Source organism: Monopterus albus, unplaced genomic scaffold, assembly GCF_001952655.1.
Source record: "Monopterus albus unplaced genomic scaffold, M_albus_1.0 scaffold27.1, whole genome shotgun sequence".
Taxonomy (NCBI): domain Eukaryota; kingdom Metazoa; phylum Chordata; class Actinopteri; order Synbranchiformes; family Synbranchidae; genus Monopterus; species Monopterus albus.
In genome coordinates, this window is record NW_018127907.1 from 1603358 (window position 1) to 1622854 (window position 19497).

The 19497-nt window shown below is 38.4% G+C and overlaps 3 protein-coding genes across 5 annotated transcripts in view; all 3 read right to left on the reverse strand.

The window, feature by feature from the left end:
- The window catches only part of pigg (phosphatidylinositol glycan anchor biosynthesis class G (EMM blood group)), a 76297-nt gene extending 75228 nt beyond the window's left edge, over positions 1–1069 (reverse strand). The window contains exons 1-3 of one of the 3 annotated variants that reach the window (XM_020595468.1): positions 746–1069; positions 598–634; positions 278–483 (exon numbers count right to left, since the gene is read on the reverse strand). In XM_020595468.1, the coding sequence (XP_020451124.1) occupies positions 278–483; positions 598–634; positions 746–751 (249 nt within the window). In that variant the 5' untranslated portion in view covers positions 752–1069. Of the gene's footprint in view, positions 1–277; positions 484–597 lie in introns of all 3 variants that reach the window. The other 2 variants (XM_020595469.1, XM_020595467.1) reach the window with 2 other exon arrangements.
- Positions 1070–2331: 1262 nt separating this feature from the next.
- On the reverse strand, positions 2332–12232 carry guf1 (GTP binding elongation factor GUF1). Its single transcript, XM_020595360.1, has 17 exons — positions 11803–12232; positions 11359–11470; positions 10988–11136; positions 9239–9319; positions 9056–9133; positions 8874–8957; positions 8723–8787; positions 8410–8613; positions 7551–7690; positions 7179–7302; positions 6602–6734; positions 5433–5576; positions 4844–4977; positions 4390–4491; positions 3226–3345; positions 2992–3028; positions 2332–2898 (listed from the first exon to the last, which is right to left on the reverse strand). Exons 1-17 carry the CDS (start codon positions 11986–11988, stop codon positions 2764–2766), a joined length of 2028 nt encoding a protein of 675 aa, XP_020451016.1. The 5' UTR covers positions 11989–12232; the 3' UTR covers positions 2332–2763.
- Positions 12233–15427: 3195 nt separating this feature from the next.
- Positions 15428–19497, reverse strand: part of gabra2b (gamma-aminobutyric acid type A receptor subunit alpha2b) — a 34951-nt gene continuing 30881 nt past the window's right edge. The window contains exon 10 of the mRNA XM_020595440.1: positions 15428–18070. Coding sequence (XP_020451096.1) covers positions 17762–18070 — 309 coding nt within the window. The 3' untranslated portion in view covers positions 15428–17761. The remainder of the gene's footprint in view (positions 18071–19497) is intronic.

A 19497-nucleotide genomic window follows, 5' to 3' on the forward strand; every position in this document is an offset into this window, starting at 1 on the left:
ACACATGACTAAGAGTGCTACCTGGGCATTTTTGGTTTTAACACTTGCACCTTTGTGACTTCAAGATATTTTTGATGAAGAAATTTAAGCTTTTTTCATTAAGTTCTCCCAGAGCCCATGATGAAAAACCCAAAATCTGAGTTGATTATGACATAAAACAGAAAGCATCAGCTTCTCACATTTCAGAAGCTAGAGCTGTAAATGTTTTGTGTTATGCATAATAAACGGCTTCAACAATTCATCACAGAACAATGTTGTTGAGTTGAGTCAGTCTTACCTTGATCCTGGGCATGGTGACTGTTGGAGGCCTCGCCTTGGCCACAAAGCTGTGTGAAGAGCCTCTTTCCACCAGGTGTCTGGTGTAGGGCATATACATGCGACCATTAGGTCCAAACACAAAGTCCTCCCGCAGGGCATCCACTAACATTATAACCACCCTTTTAAACAAGGGCTGAGGGATGCGTGATGAATTTGAGGAACCCCCTGTCATTAAAGCAAATATTTGATGAGTTTTAACAGATTACAGTCGGGAGTGCAGCCAGACAGCCGCTCATAAACGCAGCTGACTCTGTGAACCAGATGCTGCTGTGAACTCACCTGTCAGCGGCTCCGCTGGCAGATCTGACAGTGTGCTCTTGGATGAGAATGAAGACTTGACAGGTACAGGGAAAAATCCCCGCAGGAAAAGAGCAATGCCAATCACTTCAAATATTAAAATAAACGAGGCAAAAACAGACGAACGTACCTTCATTTTGCCGGTTGAAGGACACTTTAGGAACGAGTAAAGTAGTGCTGAAACTTGCTAGCTAGCAACTGACATGACGCTTTCCACAGAGTTCACCCAAATATGAAAACGGGAAGCCCATTTCTGATAGACGCGCTGTCAAACACAACATAAGCCACACAGAGCCACGTATCTCGGTATTTAATGGACTGTCTTTGTTATATAGTTGTAGTTCTAATTAGGAATAAAAACACTAAAACACCACTTAATGCTATAGCTATTCACATCTGCTTCCGTATTGAAAGCCTGGAACTACGGGTAGGACAGAGGACCAAACGAGACCAATACGCTTATTCCTCAATATTTAGCTAGTGTCATGGGTATTATGAGTCCTTAATCACGTTTATGAAACATAACTAGTTATGGACAAAAATGACCATAATCGCTGCATTTAAATAAATGGAGTTGAGATATCTTGTATTCTCGTCTAGTGGCTGGTCCAGTGGTGCCATGTGTACCCAAAACAATAAAAAACAAAAAATATTGCATTCTCCCCTGCCAGGTAAGTATAGTGATCAGTATAGAATATTACTTGTGTGATGTAGAAGATAATTATCTAAGAATGTAATTATGTAAGAATGTTAACAATCTGTAATAATCTTTTAGTAGATTACTTGTGTGGTGTAGAACAAAATTATCTATGTAGAGATACTGCTTGCAAACCAATGTTGGTAAGATGATGTTATGGGGTAGGACTAGATAAGTCTAACTTCTTCCTACCCCGTTCAAGCATGTACTAGGTATAAACAAATTGAAAATGCATTAGCATTTGTGGATATTGTGAAATTATGTGTGTTGACATATCGACTGTCTTTACATGCTTGAAAGAATAAATCAAATTAAAATTAAAATTATAGTGTTAAAACCTGGAAAAATTTCTACAACCACCTGGATCCAACTTAAAATGAGATTTTTTATTTTGTTTTTATCCAGGGCTACAAGAAATCAAGTTGCAGTAGGCTGCTAATGTGAGACCTTTAACTACAAAATCAACTGCTTTGCTCAGTAGAATTTTAGTCCAATAGTAGCAATGATAAGGAAAATATTTATTATAGAAACATTAATATAATTTTTATATTCAGGCTTATTTATTTAGTCAGTTTGACTTGTCATAGCAGGTAAAGTTTGGGCGTAATTAATAACATTAATTATGTCTGCATTTCAAAGTTTTGTGCATGCTGGATTACTGGAAATGAGCAATCAGTGTTCTTAATAACACCTTGGATCCTGAGTTGATAAAGTCTGATTAGAAATTAGCTCAGGGTGGAATTAATTCTCTTTAGGTCTGATGTAGTTGAGCTGCTGCTGCTGCTGCCATCTACTGGCAAAAATCTATAAATGACTGTTGTTTAGGCTTTCTGACAATTGGAGCAGATGTCTGCATGTAAATTCAAATTTTTCTTTATTTTCCATCTCTTTCAAAGATAAGTTCACAAATCTGTCTTAGAACAATGCAAACACGCCCATATGCTGATTGAAAATGCTACTGGTTTGTGTAAGCCTTCCTCCTGTCCACCCCATAAGAGATCACTCTTTATTGAAATGTCAACGTACCGTACATGACTGGTGGCCAAATCTATAGTCTGTACTCTGTGTAAACATATGTTCCACAGTTCAGATGGGGCTAACTGAATGATTTAATTTGTAGTTACACTGTTTTTAGTGTCCAACAACTGTATTACTCTCCCTCTGCTGTGGCTCAGAAAGCAAATACTGTTTGTGGAAGCACAGAAAGGGAATTTTACTAAAGACCTCTGAAGCTTCAAGTTATCTTTTGTAATGTTGGTACAGAATTAACTCTGGATTATGTATGTGGTGTTGAAAAGTTGGGAGAGAAAGTAATAATGCATATAGTGAACATTAACACAATTACTTCTGATGTATAGCAGTTTATAGCACTAATGTCCACTTTATTCAGAGAAAATCTACCAGAGCCTTTCAATAACAAAGACCTGTTCCATATAATTTATTATTATTTACTATTTGTCTTTCCTCTTTAGAACATTAATGAAGGCGTCTTTGGGAACTTCCACATTGCCGATGCGCCTCATCTTCTTTTTACCTTCTGCCTGCCTCTTCAGCAGCTTCATCTTCCGTGTGATGTCACCTCCATACTACCAAGACAAAAAGATAATAATAATTCAGAGCGTGCACTACATTTATAGGTTCACCTTTTTTCTAGAGTTAAGAAAATACCCTTTACTTACACATTTAGCAAGGACATTTTTTCGGTATGCCTTTATTCTGAAAGAGGAAAGTATTTGTGATGTTACTTTTTTTTTTAAGGAGCATTATTACATGTAGCACATTTCATACACAAAGACAATTCAAAGTGCTTTATAGACATACATATATACATATACACATGTGTATACACACATATACATATACACACCGTTTTGCATCTCATACCATTTAAATAAAGCAGACATTGTACTTACGTTTCTCTTGCGATTACCTTACTTCCGATAACAGCCTGTATGGCAATCTCAAACAACTGCCTCGGTATGGAGTCTTTGAGCCGCTCGCACACGGCTTTTCCTGTACTGTATGCACGGTCTCTGTGATGAAAACACACATATCAGAACCAAAATTCAGCAATGGAAAGGCAAACAAGTGCAGCGCATAAATGCACTCACCACATCACCTCAAAATAATAATGACTCATTTATTTATTATCTATAATGCATGTACGGAACGCTTTGGACATCATTTGTCCAAGTTCAAAATGGGGTTTCTTCTTGTCTGTGCAGATTCTCAGTCACCCAGGTCATAGTAAGCTGAAAAAACTTAGAAAAATCAACTGGACAAGGTTTTTCGGCGCTGAGTCGAAGACATTTGTCCCCATCGGTGGTGTTTCAGTCCTTTGATGCCCAACAATGTCCCCTAATGACTGAGTCGTTATAGCCCAGTATCGGTGAGCGTTTGTTAACCGTCTTTGAACCCTCCCCTGTGGACCGACGCCTGTTGTCCTGGTGGGCATGTTTGGGCAGAGATCTCAAGTTTTTTCCGCTGTTTCTTCTTGCTTGGGTAGTTCGGATAAAATCCTTCATCTCAAAAGGGATTTAAATAACTTATCTGCTTGACTAGAGATTCTTGTCTCACTTCAATCCAGTCACATACTGGAAACTTTAGTCACTCTGTAACCTTCTTTCTGTAAAAGATATTCTGCTCTGTGATTGGTGCATTGCCCTTGAAGACAAGTGACTGAAAGCCACACTCGGCTCATCTCCAAGGCTTACACTGTAAACGGTCAGAGAGCAGCCATCACTAGTGAAGTGTAGCACCCTTCAATTACCAAGGCCTGTGCTGGCTCCTGCACCAGCTCTGGAATTTAAGGACATTAAACACAGATCTACTGTGTGTCGCCACTTTTTTTGGCTTGTGAAGTTACTCCATTGTCCTTGTCACAAACAGAATGAATGTCCAGTGTTTAAAGTCACCTTAATAGACAACACAGCTGTCTGTGAACCTACTGTGACAAAAAAAAATAAGTAGATCTTTTCAAAGCAGCATCAGAGTTACAACCCTTAACGTGGAAATGAAACGAACCCAAACATCCGAGGTCTCATAGTATCTGGAATCAATCAGCATTTGGAACTTACGTGTGCACAATTGTTGTGAGTTCTTCCACAGGGCGTCCATTCAACAGAATATCCAGCTTTATCAAATCAGCAGCCTGGTAGCCTGCAATCTCATAATCAAAGCTATGGAAGATAAAATCAAAATGATGGTCATTCAAATGCAAGGAGTCAGTGAAAAGTGACAGGGTGTTATCCGACACTAGTAACGGTTCCAGCAAAGATGGACAGAAGGGAAACATTTGGGTTTTAAGGGAATAAAGATCATCAACTGGATTTAGTGGGAGCTACACTTTTTATGATATCCTGTTCTAAGAATTTCATATAACCACTGATGAATCCAATTATTTCTGACAAGTTTCAAATTGATGAAAATACTGCAAGGATGCCACTTTCTGCATTTTCATCTTGTGTAGCTTCATTTTTAAATCCACTAGGATCTCAAAGACATATATACACAGCACTTGCTTAGTTTTACCTGGCATATCCAGATGACAGTGATTTGAGGAGGTCATAGAAATCCACAATGATTTCATTTAAAGGGAAGAGATACTTGATCATAACACGCTGGTCGTCTATATACACCATGTTCTTCTGGACGGCTCTACGGGTCTTTAAGGACACAACAGTATGATGTTATTTTGGCCTCCACTGGTCTTGTATATATTTACAATCCAAGAAGGCCTACGGTGGTGAATTAGTTAATCAATTACTTGAGAAAGCCTGCCTGGAGACCCTTCTGTGATATGGTAAAGCGTCATCAGAAAAACAAAAGCACACAGACATAGTACAGTATTTTTTTTTTTCCCCTCTCTGGCTACAGACCAATTTGTAAAGAGTTACAGGCATGAATGCACTCTAATATCTCCTGTCAAGCTCCATTTTTCTACAGGCTTTAAGTTCTGCAAACATGCCTGGGAGTATTTAGTGACAGCATCCCCCTCTGACTTAGAAAAAGGTCTACACTTTAAGTAAGATATTTACAAGGCAGACACACAGACAAATGGAAAAAAAAGCCCATATGGTGCAAGCATTTGTCATTCATTTCATCTGCATTCCCCTCTTACCAAGCAGAGAGTCATAATCTTGCCAATGTAAGTGTCTGGAGCAAGAATGGTCCCCAGCACCATGGGCTCCAAATACTCTGACACAACCGATCGGTCTGGGAACTGAGCCGGGTTCACGATGGTTATCTCTTCACTGCCATGTTCCTGCAATGACAACCAACAAGCAAATAAAATGGAGTAAAACATCTTCACTGTTGGGATGATGTTTTCATGTTGGGAGGTAATGGCCTTTTATACTATATACTGTATGTTCAACCTTTGTTTCCTCAGCCCATTTTCCCATTCAAATTGTGGAGAGTCAAGGTGCTCTTTGACAAACTTCAGGTGAGCAGTGAGGTCTCTTTGGACAGCAGCAGCTCCTGCCATGGCCACAGTGCTCCATGCAACCATTCCTTTAATTTTTAGCTGTTACTCTGCTGTTCGTTTTTACCTCAATGATCGTTTTGGGTAGTGCTTCTGGAGTCACTTTAGCTGGACGCCCACTTCTAGACAGAGCAGCCACAAGTCTTCTCCATCTATAGACACTTTGTCTAACTGTGGCCTGATGAATATCCAAACTGTGAGGTGACAGTGTAACCCTCTCCAGCTTTATGCAGATCAACAGTTCTTGATAATAAGTCTTCTGAGATCTCTTTATTGTGAGCCATGGTTCACATCAGTAAATGCTTCTTGTGAGCAGCAAACTCAGATTGTTTGTCTCAAGTCAAAGTAGCTCTAACCTACACCTCCAGTCTGGTTTCACTGATTAACTCCCGACTACAATTGTTGATGTCAGTAGCCTAGGGTTCACATCATGTTTCCTGTCTGCAGTTAATGTTTGAATCATTTATTCAATATGGATAAAAACAATACAATGATTTGTGTTAATAGTTTATATAAATTATATGTTAATCACTGTAACTCAGATGAAGATCTGACCACATTTTAAGACACATTTATACATAATTGCAGGTCATTCTATTGTACACACATTATGCATTCATGATGGCTGTGGTTTTGCCTTTGCAAAGGAACATTCTGATTGGCCTCTTCCCATCAAGTATTTCCCATAAGCCATTTCACCAGAAAGCATGCCAACAATAGCAGAGTCTCCATTTATCACTATTTTTCAAGTCGGCTGAAGCACTACTGTAAGACCAGAAACTATACAAGCAGGAAATGGCTCTCACCTTGATGAGTTTGGCTGAGGAGAGGATAGCTTTGTAGGGCACGGTGGGCGCTGTTACTATAACTGAGGCATTGTATTCCTGCTCCAGCCTCTGATTGAACACCTCCATATGGAGTAGACCCAGGAAGCCCAGTCTGCAGGGGAGCAGGAAGGCTCACAGTTTCACTCAAGCTTCATAATTTATATTCATGCTTTTAATTACAAAGAGACAGTTTGAAAAGAGACTCGCTGCTATGAGCTCACTATCTTATAACTAAATGTACATCATCTGGACTGAGGACATAACTTGTGATTATAAATAAACGCTGCCTTGACAAAAGTATGTTGTAAATGTAAACAGTTGTAAATGACCAATAAATCATATATGTTGTGCAGGTTTCCAGACAGCTTCTAATTTCAGCACTTTTTAAGAAAAACTGAATATCCTTTCTGTAACTAATCAAAAACCATCTTCTGAAGGGGGTCTAACCTTTCATGGTTGCACTGCTCAGTGTCTTAAATGTTTTGTTCTCATGACCTGCTCCTCAGCTATGGTGTTAAAACTATTCATAATTCTAATTCAGAGCAGCCATCCCCACCTCCACCCTGCTCCCAGGGCCATACTGCTGTCTCTCTGCACAGTGACACTCGAGTCATTCAGGGTCAGCCTCTCTATGGCGCTACGCAGGCCTGGGTACTCTGACTGGTCCATGGGATATATGCCTGTGGGCAGGAAATAAACAGAAAACATGCACATCAGCAACAAACAGGGCTCGTTTCATTCACTTACTGTGCTAACTAGTCAAATACAGGATGCACTGAAGGAGTTTAATGCATGACTGCATGTCCACTGATGCTGGAATATTAAAGCAGGACTGCTATTCATTTAAGTGTTTTAATTCTCATTCTAATTTTACAGAGAGATTTTTATCTAGCTGTAAAAAGCAACTGCAGATAAGAAGAGTTCTCACCAGCAAAGACCATGGCTTTGGCGCGTTTAAACCCCGGCAGAGCCTCCACTGGCTGCTCCTGGAGGTACAGTGTGTCACCAATCTGGGCCTCCTTGACATCCTTCATCCCTGCGATTATGTAGCCCACTTGGCCTGCAAACCTACATGACAGCCCGTCTTAGAAAGTGAAACTAACACAGAGTAAACAACCAGCACAGTTGGACAAATGATTCTGGTGTTTAAAACTGAATGCACACCAATGGCTGTAATAACAGCATCACAATCGTATCTCAAACTAGAATCACTGCCTTGTGCTTGTATTCCTCCAGCAACCAGTCAAGTTGCAATTTACATGCATGTCTGTCCAGATTCATATACAGTATGTACTGAACAGCAGCAAAAAGAGGCCTTGTTATACTAACCAGGCTGTAACTTTGACAGATACCCACTTGATTAAAATAATTTCCATGGCTGAAGCCTCATATGAGCACCAGGTACACTTTTGAGTACATTATTCACAGAACAAGGATTTAGGATTTATAAGGGCATAAGCACAAGATTGACCAGTATAGACAGGAGGAATAATTACAACCAGCAAAATTTATATCTTCAGACTTGAAAAAAATGTGAATCTGTCTGACTGAGACTAGCACAGCAAAAACTCTCTTCTCATGTTTAAAAACCAAATATGTAACATCTTCATTATCGATTATTCTGCCTGTCAGTTTCTCAGTTATTATAGTAATTGGTCTATAAAATGTCTGCATATGTTTTGCATTGTGGCTGCAATAACCTCAACAATTAAAATCTAAATGCCTGCTCTGATGGATGAAATCTCAACTAGCAGAAATGACAGGAGGTGACAAAGACCACCACGTACAGCTTCTGTGTCGGGTGCTCCTCTGGTCGGAGAAGCCCCAGCTCGTTGACCTCGTAGGCTTTGCCGAGATGTGCTGAAACAATCTTGTCACCTCTTCTGACCCGACCTCCAAACACAGCGATATTGGCCACAACACCTCTGTAGTGGTCGAAACTGGAGTCAAAAACTAGGGCTTTAAATGGGCCGTCAGTGCTCACTGGTGGTCTGAGAACACAAGTGGCAAAGGAAAAAAAAAAAAGAAACAGCCTCAATTTTTTTTTTTTATTTACATTAAATCCATTTCATGTGAGAAATGAAACCACCTTAGCCTTACGGTGGAATCCTGTCCACAACTGCTTGGAGAACATTTTCAACGTTTGTTCCAAGTTTAGCTGAAATCTGAAAAATAGTCCACACAGGAAGAGACGTTTCTCAGATAAGTCACAAACTAAAAAGCAGCTTATAGAGTAAATGCTCTAGCTCACCCTGATGCATTCTGCACGTGGAATATCAAACGCCTTTTCAATCTGTGACTCCACTGTCTCTGGGTCAGCATTTTTCAAATCAATCTGAGGAAGAACATGTCTTATTAGAATCGCCTGCCACATCTAATCAAGCAGAAAATAACCCATGTAATTAATTCTTACACTGGTAGGACTGAATGTACCTTGTTGATGACTGGGATTATTGACAGCTGAGCTTCAAAAGCCAGGTAGAAGTTAGCCATCGTCTGCGCTTGGATCCCCTTCATATGGCAACAAGTCAATAATGACTTTGTTACATGCAGGAACTACATTCACAATAATTTACTGTACATAGGAAACTGTGAGCTAAAAATGTGGTTTTGTACCTGATTGGCATCAACAATCAACAGGACTCCTTGGCATGCAGAAATCGATCGAGACACTTCATAACTGAAGTCTACATGACCCTGGAGAGAGGGTAACCCAAAGAGTATGAAAGGTGGAGAGATATGCTTTAGTTATAATTTGAAACCAAATGAAAAGTGAAAAAACATGTATATTAAAAAAAAAAAAAAAAAAAAAAAAAAACAAAAAAAACCAAAAAAAAAAAATTTATTGCACTCTGATTTTCCTGTCCCCGCTCCTATGACGACTTTATTTTTTTCTTTGCAGAGGCCACTTATGATCACATTTTATAGCGCTCTACATTCTGGATTGGGAATGGAAGCTATAAAGTGGAAATCGGTAACAATAACAAGAATAAACAGTAGATATTAAACATAATCAGTGTGTTCAGATTGAGTTTTGGGGATTTATGAAGTCTCAAGATGAAGAGTTGCAGCTTCAAATCAAAATCAGATACACTTGGACTGGGGTGGCCGTGCTTTAGGAGATAGAGCAGGTCATCTCCTAAACGGAGGGTTGACAGTGAAAAGTGCACAAATGTAAAATAGAAAAATCCAAGGCGCTCTTCTGGAAATAAATAAAAAGGCTTTATTCAGATGGCTGTCGTAGTGAGGACTAAAAACAAAACATATTCAAAAGTGGGTTACAGCCCATATGAATAGGGTAAAAAGTGTCTTCTTCAGGGTGTAACCTGCAGTACACAGCTTTCCCTTAAGCAGATGTGAGATCTTTACAAACACTTGATGACATCAGGAAACCAATCATCCCACAGATGGCTAAACACCAGATACACTTCAGCAGGTGGCCGCACAAGGAACCAAAAGACATATACATATTAAGCCCACCATGAAGAAATTGCTATGCAAAGATGGACCAAAAACAAATGCATATATTCACAAATACAATTTGGCCTACACTAAAAATATATAACTTTTCTCAATAGCAAAAAACAAACTATTAGAAATTTACAAAAAGTACTAAAATCAACATCATCATTCAGTCCTGGACAGGATGTGGCCTGCAATTACGATAATCCTTTACCGTCATTGTAACATGTACAACTAAATTTTAGAGTGACCTCCAGATGGTACAGCAATAAAAAAAAAAACATAACATGAAATAAAACCATATAAAAACATAACCAATTGATGTATAAATAAAGTTTCTATCTGAAGCAACAACTTCAAATGATCACCACCCCGAAAGTTCTAATTTATAGTTTCTAAACCTTAAACCTGAAGAGTGTCGGGATTATTGTTATGTGCGTGTTGGAAATGTCTAGCCATAGCCTAATCCATGTTGCCTTTCCTAACTGCATTTTTATGTTCACAAACTCTGTCTTTAAGTCGTCTCTCAGTGCAGTCTATATAGAAGCAACCACAGGAACAGGACAGATGTTATACGACAATCGTAGTTATTACAATTAATGAAGTTGTTTATGTCAAACAACTTATGGGTTCTGAAATCACAAAATTGCTTACATTCTTTTCTATTGGTACAGTGATTATAGAAACCACATTTATAAGTACCTTTCAGAGTTCAAGGGAACCAAGTATTAGTATTACTACTGGCAATGTAGGAGCTCGTCTAAAATGAATTTTGGGAGGGCATGGGAAAATCGTCCTAAGGGTGGGATCATTTCTTATGGGATTTCAGATAGGATATATTAATCTTTTTATAGAACTAAATAAAGAGCTGTATTTAGTATTTTGTTACTACTGACTACTTACCGGTGTGTCAATGAGGTTCAGGAGGTACTGCTGTCCCTGGTGGTTGTACAACAGTGAGGCTGTCTGGGCCTTTACCGTTATCCCTCTCTCTCGCTCCACCTGAAGCTTGTCCAACACCTGTTTGTTCTTCTCAGTCTTTGCTATGGCACCTGTTTGTCATAGTGAAGCCTCACTTTAGTCATAATTATCTTATGAACACCTGACTTAATGCAAGTATAATATGGATTACTCAGTACTGTCTGTGAAACTCAGTGATCTGGTTGTTGACATTAACTGTGTGATCACAAAGTGATGCAACTAATAATGTGACTCTTGACTATTTAAGAATAAGCTGAAGCAGAGATGCACCTTGATAAGCAGACATACAGTACCTGTTATCTCCAACAGCCTGTCAGCTAAAGTGCTTTTTCCATGGTCAATATGAGCAATGATGCAAAAATTCCTGATTCTGTCCACAGGGAACTTGGACAAGTCAATGGTTTCCTTCAAAGCAAAATAAAAAATGAGTCTGTACATTACTGACATTCATTCAACAACCTGGACACTTCAGTTATTTTGTCCAATTCTGAATGGGAATATAAAGAACCAAAATTGTGGTCAACACTGCAATAGAGTAACTGACTTTATGTGCTTGAGCAGCACTTCTCAGCCTTTTCATGTGTTAAAGGACTATTTGTCCCTGACACAATTATTGTGAAAACTGTATGAACCTTTACAGAATTTTGAATAAGAAGCAAAACTCACACAGTGACATCAATGTAACCCAGCAGAGCAGTTACCACAGCTGACTGGACCATTTTAAAATGTTTTGTTACCTTGTCTGTCTGCGTGCTGGCCAGCCTGAAGCTGCTGGAGAAAGCAGGCAGTCTTTTCAGCCAGGGGTGTCTTAACAGCGTGTAGGTCGTGTTATAGTTTTGTATTTTCCTTCTATACAATTTAAACTGTAATACACGTCTTAACAGAGGCGTTGCACACCACCGTTTGACAAGAAAAAGCGACATGTCTTCGCTCAGCTAGTAACCTACAGGCATTCTAGGAAGGATAAGTTAACGTTAGCTAGCGTTAGCTACCTGTGGAATAGTTCAGAGCTGTTGTAAATAAAGTGTAGGCCACTACTACACTGGCAGACCAGGAGTAGGCTGTCACAAGAATAAAAATAAAAACCTATCTTAAAAGTAAATAGTCCTGTAACAAAACCCAGGTACATGAGCTCCTAGGGCGCTGCCATATTTGAGTGACGATTCACAAGCAAAGATTTGTGGGAAATGTTGTTTATTTTTTTTTCGAACCAAAGATGATGGAAAGAAGCGAGATGATATCCTACAACAACTTCCTTTTTGGTAGAACAACCGAATCAACTGTAGGTGTTTCAATTTATAATCCATCCTCAATTAATCGTTAAGTTAAACTACAACTGCATTACTGTAGCCATTTGTAGCAACATTAGGGATTTTTTAACATAATATGGCTTGACATTGCAGCGCAGGAGCCTCATGTCTACTGTCGTAGAGAATTAAGTCACCCAAATAGTCATTTGGAACAATGGTATAAATATAGAAACTAACATTTGAAATAACATTCTTAAAACAAACAAACAAATGTTAGGATTTATTTATTCACAATTTTATCTTTGGAAACGATTGAACATCCGGAAGTGCTGCCTACTCAACCTGCTTGATGAAGGATAAAAATGGATTTCAGTTGCTATGACAATGAAGCTGCCTCTTGCACAAGAATAGACCCTTGCTTCTCTTCTTGTGCAACCAGCAATAATAACCCTCTGTTAGAACAAGTTTCTGCCTGTCATGTAGGCCTAATCGTCTTTATTCTTCTTGTTTTAAATTATTTTCACCCATTCTTCCTTGTAAAAGGCTTCTACTTCTGTGAGATTCAAGGGCTGCCTTGCATACACTGCTCTGTGAGATCTATCCACAGACTTTTGATGATGTTTAGGTCAGGGGACTGTGAGGTCCATGACAAAACCTTCAGCTTGAGCCTCTTGATGTCATCCATGATGGATTTTGAGGACTGTTATGGATCATTGTCATGTTGTAGAAGCCATCCTCTGTTCATCTTCCGCTTTTTAACAGACAGGGTGATGTTGCCACTGGCTGCAACACAAGTCAGAAACATGATGGAGCCACCCCTGTGCTTAACAGCTGGAGAGGTGTTCTTTTGCTCACTCCGGTCAAAACAATCTATTTTAACTTGACCAGTCCATGACTTATTTCCAAAATACATCTGTTTATATGTTCCTTCCAAACCTCTGGTGCTGAATTTTGTGGTGAGAATGCAGTAAAAGTTTTTTTTCTAATGACTCTTCCATGAAGGCCATATTTGTGCTGGTGTCTATGCATATCAGAACAGTTCACCACCATCCCAGAATCTGCTAAACCTTCATGAAGATCTTTTGCAGTCAAACCTTGGTTTTGATTAACCTTTCTAGCAATCCTACAAGCAGTTCTCTCAGAAAGTTTTCTTGGCCTTCCAGATCCCCACCCTTCCTGTTAACTAATTGCATCACAAACTGAGGAAACAGATACTGCAAATGTTTGTCCCCTGGTTTGTGGGCATTAGTACTATTACCTTTCAGACTGATAGGCAGTTACTTAGAGAAGCCCATGGCTGCTGATTGTTGGGACAAGCTCTGAGGAGTATTTATAAAGCTTTGAAATTTGCATCACCTGACCTTTCCTAATGATGCTTGTGTACAAGCCATAGTCCTAACAAGCTAATTAGGGCCTGTGACCTTAGTAAAAAGTGATCTGCAATCACTGTCTGGTCATTCTCTTCTTACTGCAGCCAAAAAAAATAAATCTCATTTAAGGTGTAAGAGCTTGAAGTCACTGTCCAATTCAAACCATTCACTTGATGCATTATAGACTGGGTTTTACTTTGTTCCAACAGTTGAACTGAACTGTCTAGAAATCTGTAGGAAATGCAGTGGATGACTCATTCTTAAGTGCTCTAGTGTGACAGTTTAAATAAATTTTAAATGATGCTCAATTATAAAGATTTCTAGACATGTATGTAAGTCTCTCCGTGGATAACTCACGTCTGTCAGGATTGATTTCTGTCAGGCAGATAAATGGGGGTCACGTATGGATTGAGGTGTCAGAGCTCAGAGAAGAGGGGACCTCACACCAGGGTGCAGTGCTGGAGTGGTGGAAAGAGCTCTGCATAACAGGTTGGGTTGACAGCATCCTCTCCTGCTGATGGACTGAGCTGCTTCATTCACGGCCCTGTGCTCTGGCTGGCTGTTGTAAATTGTGAACTGTATTTCTTTAAACGTGCAGGCAAAGCTATTGTGAACGCAATAATGTGACTGGTTGATCTTAATCTAAACAAAGGTTAAGCCAGTTTTTAGTTTAGTTACCTTACTGTCAAATTGAAATGGCAAAAAGAACCTCCATTTAAGAAATACATCTGAAATATTTGCAGTTTATCATATTTTGTTTTTTGGCAATTTCTTCATGAGCCTGGAATGTCAGCAGGCCAGCAAAAAGCTTACAAACAGATTCCATACAAACTGTACTCATCACCTAATTTCTCAACTTAAGGTCAGATCTAGTTGATTTTTGCCAATCACAACATTGTGGAAGCTGTATGTTATTGTCCTGTCCAAATACATTAACAGACCAAAAATTCCAGTAGCATGTAAGACAACATAAGGCAAAATACAGTGCATTGTTTCACTGAAACTAACAGAACAAACAATAGTTTCTAAAACCTCTACACATTATTAATTTAGATGTAAGATTTTTCTTATAAAAGGCTATTATTTGATAGTTATAGTAAAGTTTTAAAAGAGAGTCTTATGTAAGTTTTGTATTTATGGTGGCTAAGGTGTCACAAAAACCTTACAGCACTTCTATCTAAAGAAACAACAATTCTCAAACCCACCAAGAAACATATTAAAAGAAGAAAAAACTATAATATTATAAAACATATCTGGTTATTTGTATTTTTAAAAGAGTAGCTGGGACTTTTCAAACACTGTTGCATGAACTTAAATATAGTCATGTTCTTGGTGATACTCCAAAACGCAAGCATGACTGATATTATCATCTGATTTTAGTCAATAACAGATGTTCTGATATTGGTATACAGTATACGATACGAGTATAAGTAACAAGAAACTGCTGTACAGAAATGACATTAGACGACTGTCTCTCTGGAATTTCACTTGTAAGGTTTTGGTCACAATTCTATAAAAAGTAAATGTAAGGCATCCTTTTTCAAACTTGTGCTTATCTAAGAGAACATTATAAACTGTATATATAAGCTAATATACGATTATATGGTTTTTCAAACTCTCAAATATCACTATCTGTGATTTGGTGATTGCTCATAAAATGACGAATGTCCACTGTCAACAGCACCTTCGATCAGCTGGGCAAAGACATGACATAAACTAGATTGAACTAATACGTGTTTTATTAGAAAGTCTGCACTGAACCAAGCATCCACCTCGCGAACAATCATTTCGTTGGGAATGTTTAAGAGGATTTTTGATAAAAACTAATAGAAATAAATCAAATAAATCATCATTTCATGTTCATGCAAAGTTTGATTCAACAATGAAATCAAGTTAAATTAAGATGAAATATTGTTGTGAAGCAAAAATCACTTTATGGGAAAAAACCTACAGAGCTCTATATATGAACACTGATATGGGGCATGGATATGTTATCAATATATAGTAATCATGGCAGCGATAGTGGTAAAACAAACATATCTTGCACAAAACAGGTGGATACACTATTACACTGTTTTTCACCATACATGCTCAGTCAGTGGTTGTCCCTGTTGCTTCGCTGTAGATGAAACTAGGTTACAAGATGACTGTATATGGCTTTTAAGTCAGTTTTAGTGTATACAGCAATGATGTTTTCAAGATAAAAAATGCTAATTTACGCACAAATCCAGGCTGTCATATCACTTTAGGTCTGTTACAGAACCAATTTGCTGGCAGAGGAATATGAACAAAAAAGAATTTCCAAACATGACTCATTCGTGAAGTTCATACAGACACAAAACAATCCTGTGTTTGCAGTCCTACTGTATCGCTTTCATATCTGTAATTATATCAAAACAGAAATGTGTTGGGAATAGCCAGACACTTGCCACGGATGATGAGCAAAAAAGTTGATTAGTACTGCCACAGTGCTTTACTCAACAAATCCACACCAACCTCCAGAATTATTGTCATGTTGATAAGTCAGTACATAGACAATATAAACAAGTTTTCACATGGATGCCTTCAAATCATATAGTATTATTTAGTGTGTGGCATTATGTGGACTTTAACCTTGCTAAAAAAAATTAATAATAAAATAAAATAAAATAAAATTGTGCACAATCGTTTTAAAAAATGAATCATTATGCAATGTGCTTGTCTTTGTACCTTAAGCAATAGGGCTGTCCTTCAACTGTACTGTTGATATCACCTATGAATGTACGTAGGTTAACCTGAAAGTGGTCACCCATGATGCCTATAGAAAATCTTCCCCCAACTCTGCAGCTTTATGTGGCTTTTAAGCCACTTGTATTAACTGTTTTGATTTTAATCCATCGTACATATACTTCAGCTCTTTTGTCAACTTCATTTCAAGCAGAAGCCGCTGGCTGTTTTTAGTGAAAAGGCTCTGGAAAACTGACTGAAACCTTCTTGTAAAGCACAAAATAGCAACTAGACAACATTAGCATTTTTTGAATTTTTGGAAATCAAAACAGAGCTAAAAGGAGAGTTAACACCAGACGTACATCTGTGTAACTTCACTGGGATGATAACTTTACCCATGGTTGGATAAATAGGCCATTTGTTTGTAAATGTTAGCCATAAACTTTATAAGGCAATACCCATTCATGTATTGTGGGAACATCCATGGCAAGTTTGTCAGCTTGTTGTACTCTTCTTCTGCCTTTTCCTGTTACATCATGCACTATTATAAGTAGTTTTTCCACCACCTACAAAATGTGACAGCATAAACAAACCATTCAAAGCTTTGTGTAATTCACTAACGGCACCTTCTGAATGAATATGAGATTTTTCCATATGTCATGAATTAAAACAGTAGTGACTTCATTTAAATATATCCAGCATTTATCATTGAACTAAACTGTTTGAGTTTTATACTACATGGTATCATATACACACAGATGTTAATTTTGTAGTTTTCTCTGCCACTTATTTTATAGTGTTTTTGGCTCAGAGAGCTTCAATAATTCTGGAGGTCAGCAATGATCCCAGCCCCGTATCTGTAGTCACAGTTAATAAAACAACTTTTACACTGTAACAGTATTATACAAGTGTGTTTTTGCATCGGCTTAGACAGAAAAAAAAAAGTCAGGCCACTCGGGGCACAGAGAGATATATGAAATAATCAGTCGCTTTCACTCAAAATAAAAATATACTGTAATACCAAGAGAGTGGGCACTAACAGCAAAATTCAACACATTTAGAAGTAATCTTCAATTGATTTATATGTACAGTGGCCACATATTGTAAGAGGAAACATACTTGTAAGGAAATATGCACTTTAATCAAAGTAATCACACAATATGCCACCATGAAACCATGAATATAAATATACATACACATTTACAAAAGCCAGGCTTCTCAAAAATGCTGCAGGAGAAGTAGAAAACAGGTGGCGACAGGATCACACACTGCAATCCAAGACTTCACTCTGCAAAAGTATGTGTACACAGTTGCTGGAGGTATTTGGTTCATTTCTCAGACCCCAGATCAGAACCCATTAAAAGTGGTCTCTAGTAAGACGGGACCATGTCCTTTATTACAGGTTCTCTGTTTAAGTAGGTGGCCCAGTAGACAAGGTTGAAGGTGCCAAAGAGAACAGGAAACAAAATCCTTGACATCCTGTCAATTTTGCTAACGCTGTTGAATGTCTTCTTGCTTTCTTGGGCTTTGCTGTCTGCTTTGGCCTTGTTGGGGTCCGCAGCTCCGCCTTTGGCGATGGTTGGAAGTGTGCTGGAGTCCTTGGCGATATTAGGCGCGTAGTTGGCTACTGCTACAGCGTAGGCATTATTTTTCTTGACGACAGATGCCTTCTCTTTCTTCTGTTGAAAGACCAAAAGTATTAGGTGCATCGTAGAGGCAACCTCACTTGTCACCATCAATTTAATACATGGAAAGGAAGGTTTATGGTGGCAATGGATAGGTTCTGGCAGGCCAGCAAAGGTCCAAATAGCCTACAGTGTGGTAGAGATGCACTCTAACTGTCCACACAGAGATAGACTGATACTCATACAGACTTGTTTTTCTATGGAAGTCAGAAAAAGCTGGTAGCTGCCACCTTGTTCCTGGTTCTTGACTATGGTGATACTTCACCAAACCGTCTTCATAAACTGGATACTGTTTTTCATTGTGCTCTAAGGTTCATCACAACTCAAAACCACAGATCCATCATTGTGCCTTGCATTCCAAAGTGGGACGGCCTTCTCTTGCCATGCGTTGGTTAAGTCATTGGTATGTATTTATTTATAAAGCCATCTTAGACAAGTTATCTCTGTATCGTTGCAAAATGATCATTCAAAACCCTTTGTCAAACTATAATTTGAGATCATAGGAAACATATCAACTCAGCAATGCAAGAGAACTGGGAAAGAAGATCTTCTCTTTTTCTGCTCTGAACACTTAGAACAGCTTCTGGAAAGACTTTAAATTGGACAAGTTGGTTTCACTACATAAATCTAAGACCGTGGTTCAGTCACTGGTGTCTGCTTCTTGATCAAGGTGCCTGTGTATCTTTTAAATGTTTTATGTGACTATTTTAAGTAAGATCCATTATCTTGGCCAGGTCCCCCTTGGAAAAAAGTTTTTAATCTCATTAGGGGTTTTTTCCTGGTAAAATGAAGGTTTAAACAAATCATGCGCCTACAGTAAGCAGGAGGTGAAACACAGTTAGTCTCATTGGATGCAGTACATCACACTGGTGTGTTGAGGTTGAAAGTGAAACTATCTTTGAAATGGAAACACACTAAAAGATCAGACAAGCCTTCCTCAGACTTGCTGCAGAGTTAGTGTTTTATATCTATAGCCTCATATTAAAAATAATGACATTTCCCCTAAAGAGCTCTTTTAGCTGTTTGTGCCCTTTAAGAAGCACTCTGTCTAGACACAACCTCTGCTAACCTACCACTACCATCAATGTAAAAGAGTAGAACTGGGATCAATATTTTTATATTTTTCATTGATATTCTGACATTATCATTGAATTTGCCAATTAACTAACTAGCTCTCAAAAATACATACTGTAAATAGATTTTTCTTAACTTGTAGAGAGTTAAAGTTGCTTCAAAACCCTTTGCTTCCAACAAGTTCCCCTCTAATTTGTCGATTAATAATTGTCTTCAGAAGGTACATTTATTTTATATTTTACAATCTTCACCTGTGCATGTAAGTTACTGACACTCATTAAGATCTTCTGTTTGTACAGCTCAACAGGTCCTCCTACCTTAACAACCATATATAGTACCCGTATACA

Coding starts and splice junctions, on each gene's coding strand:
- guf1 (XM_020595360.1), bottom strand. CDS start 11,988: ATGTCGCTTTTTCTTGTCAAACGGTGGTGTGCAACGCCTCTGTTAAGA. Junction 6,735..7,178: donor GCCCTGGGAGCAGGGTGGAG/GTGGGGATGGCT, acceptor GCTCCCCTGCAG/ACTGGGCTTCCTGGGTCTAC. Junction 4,978..5,432: donor AGATTATGACTCTCTGCTTG/GTAAGAGGGGAA, acceptor GTGTCCTTAAAG/ACCCGTAGAGCCGTCCAGAA.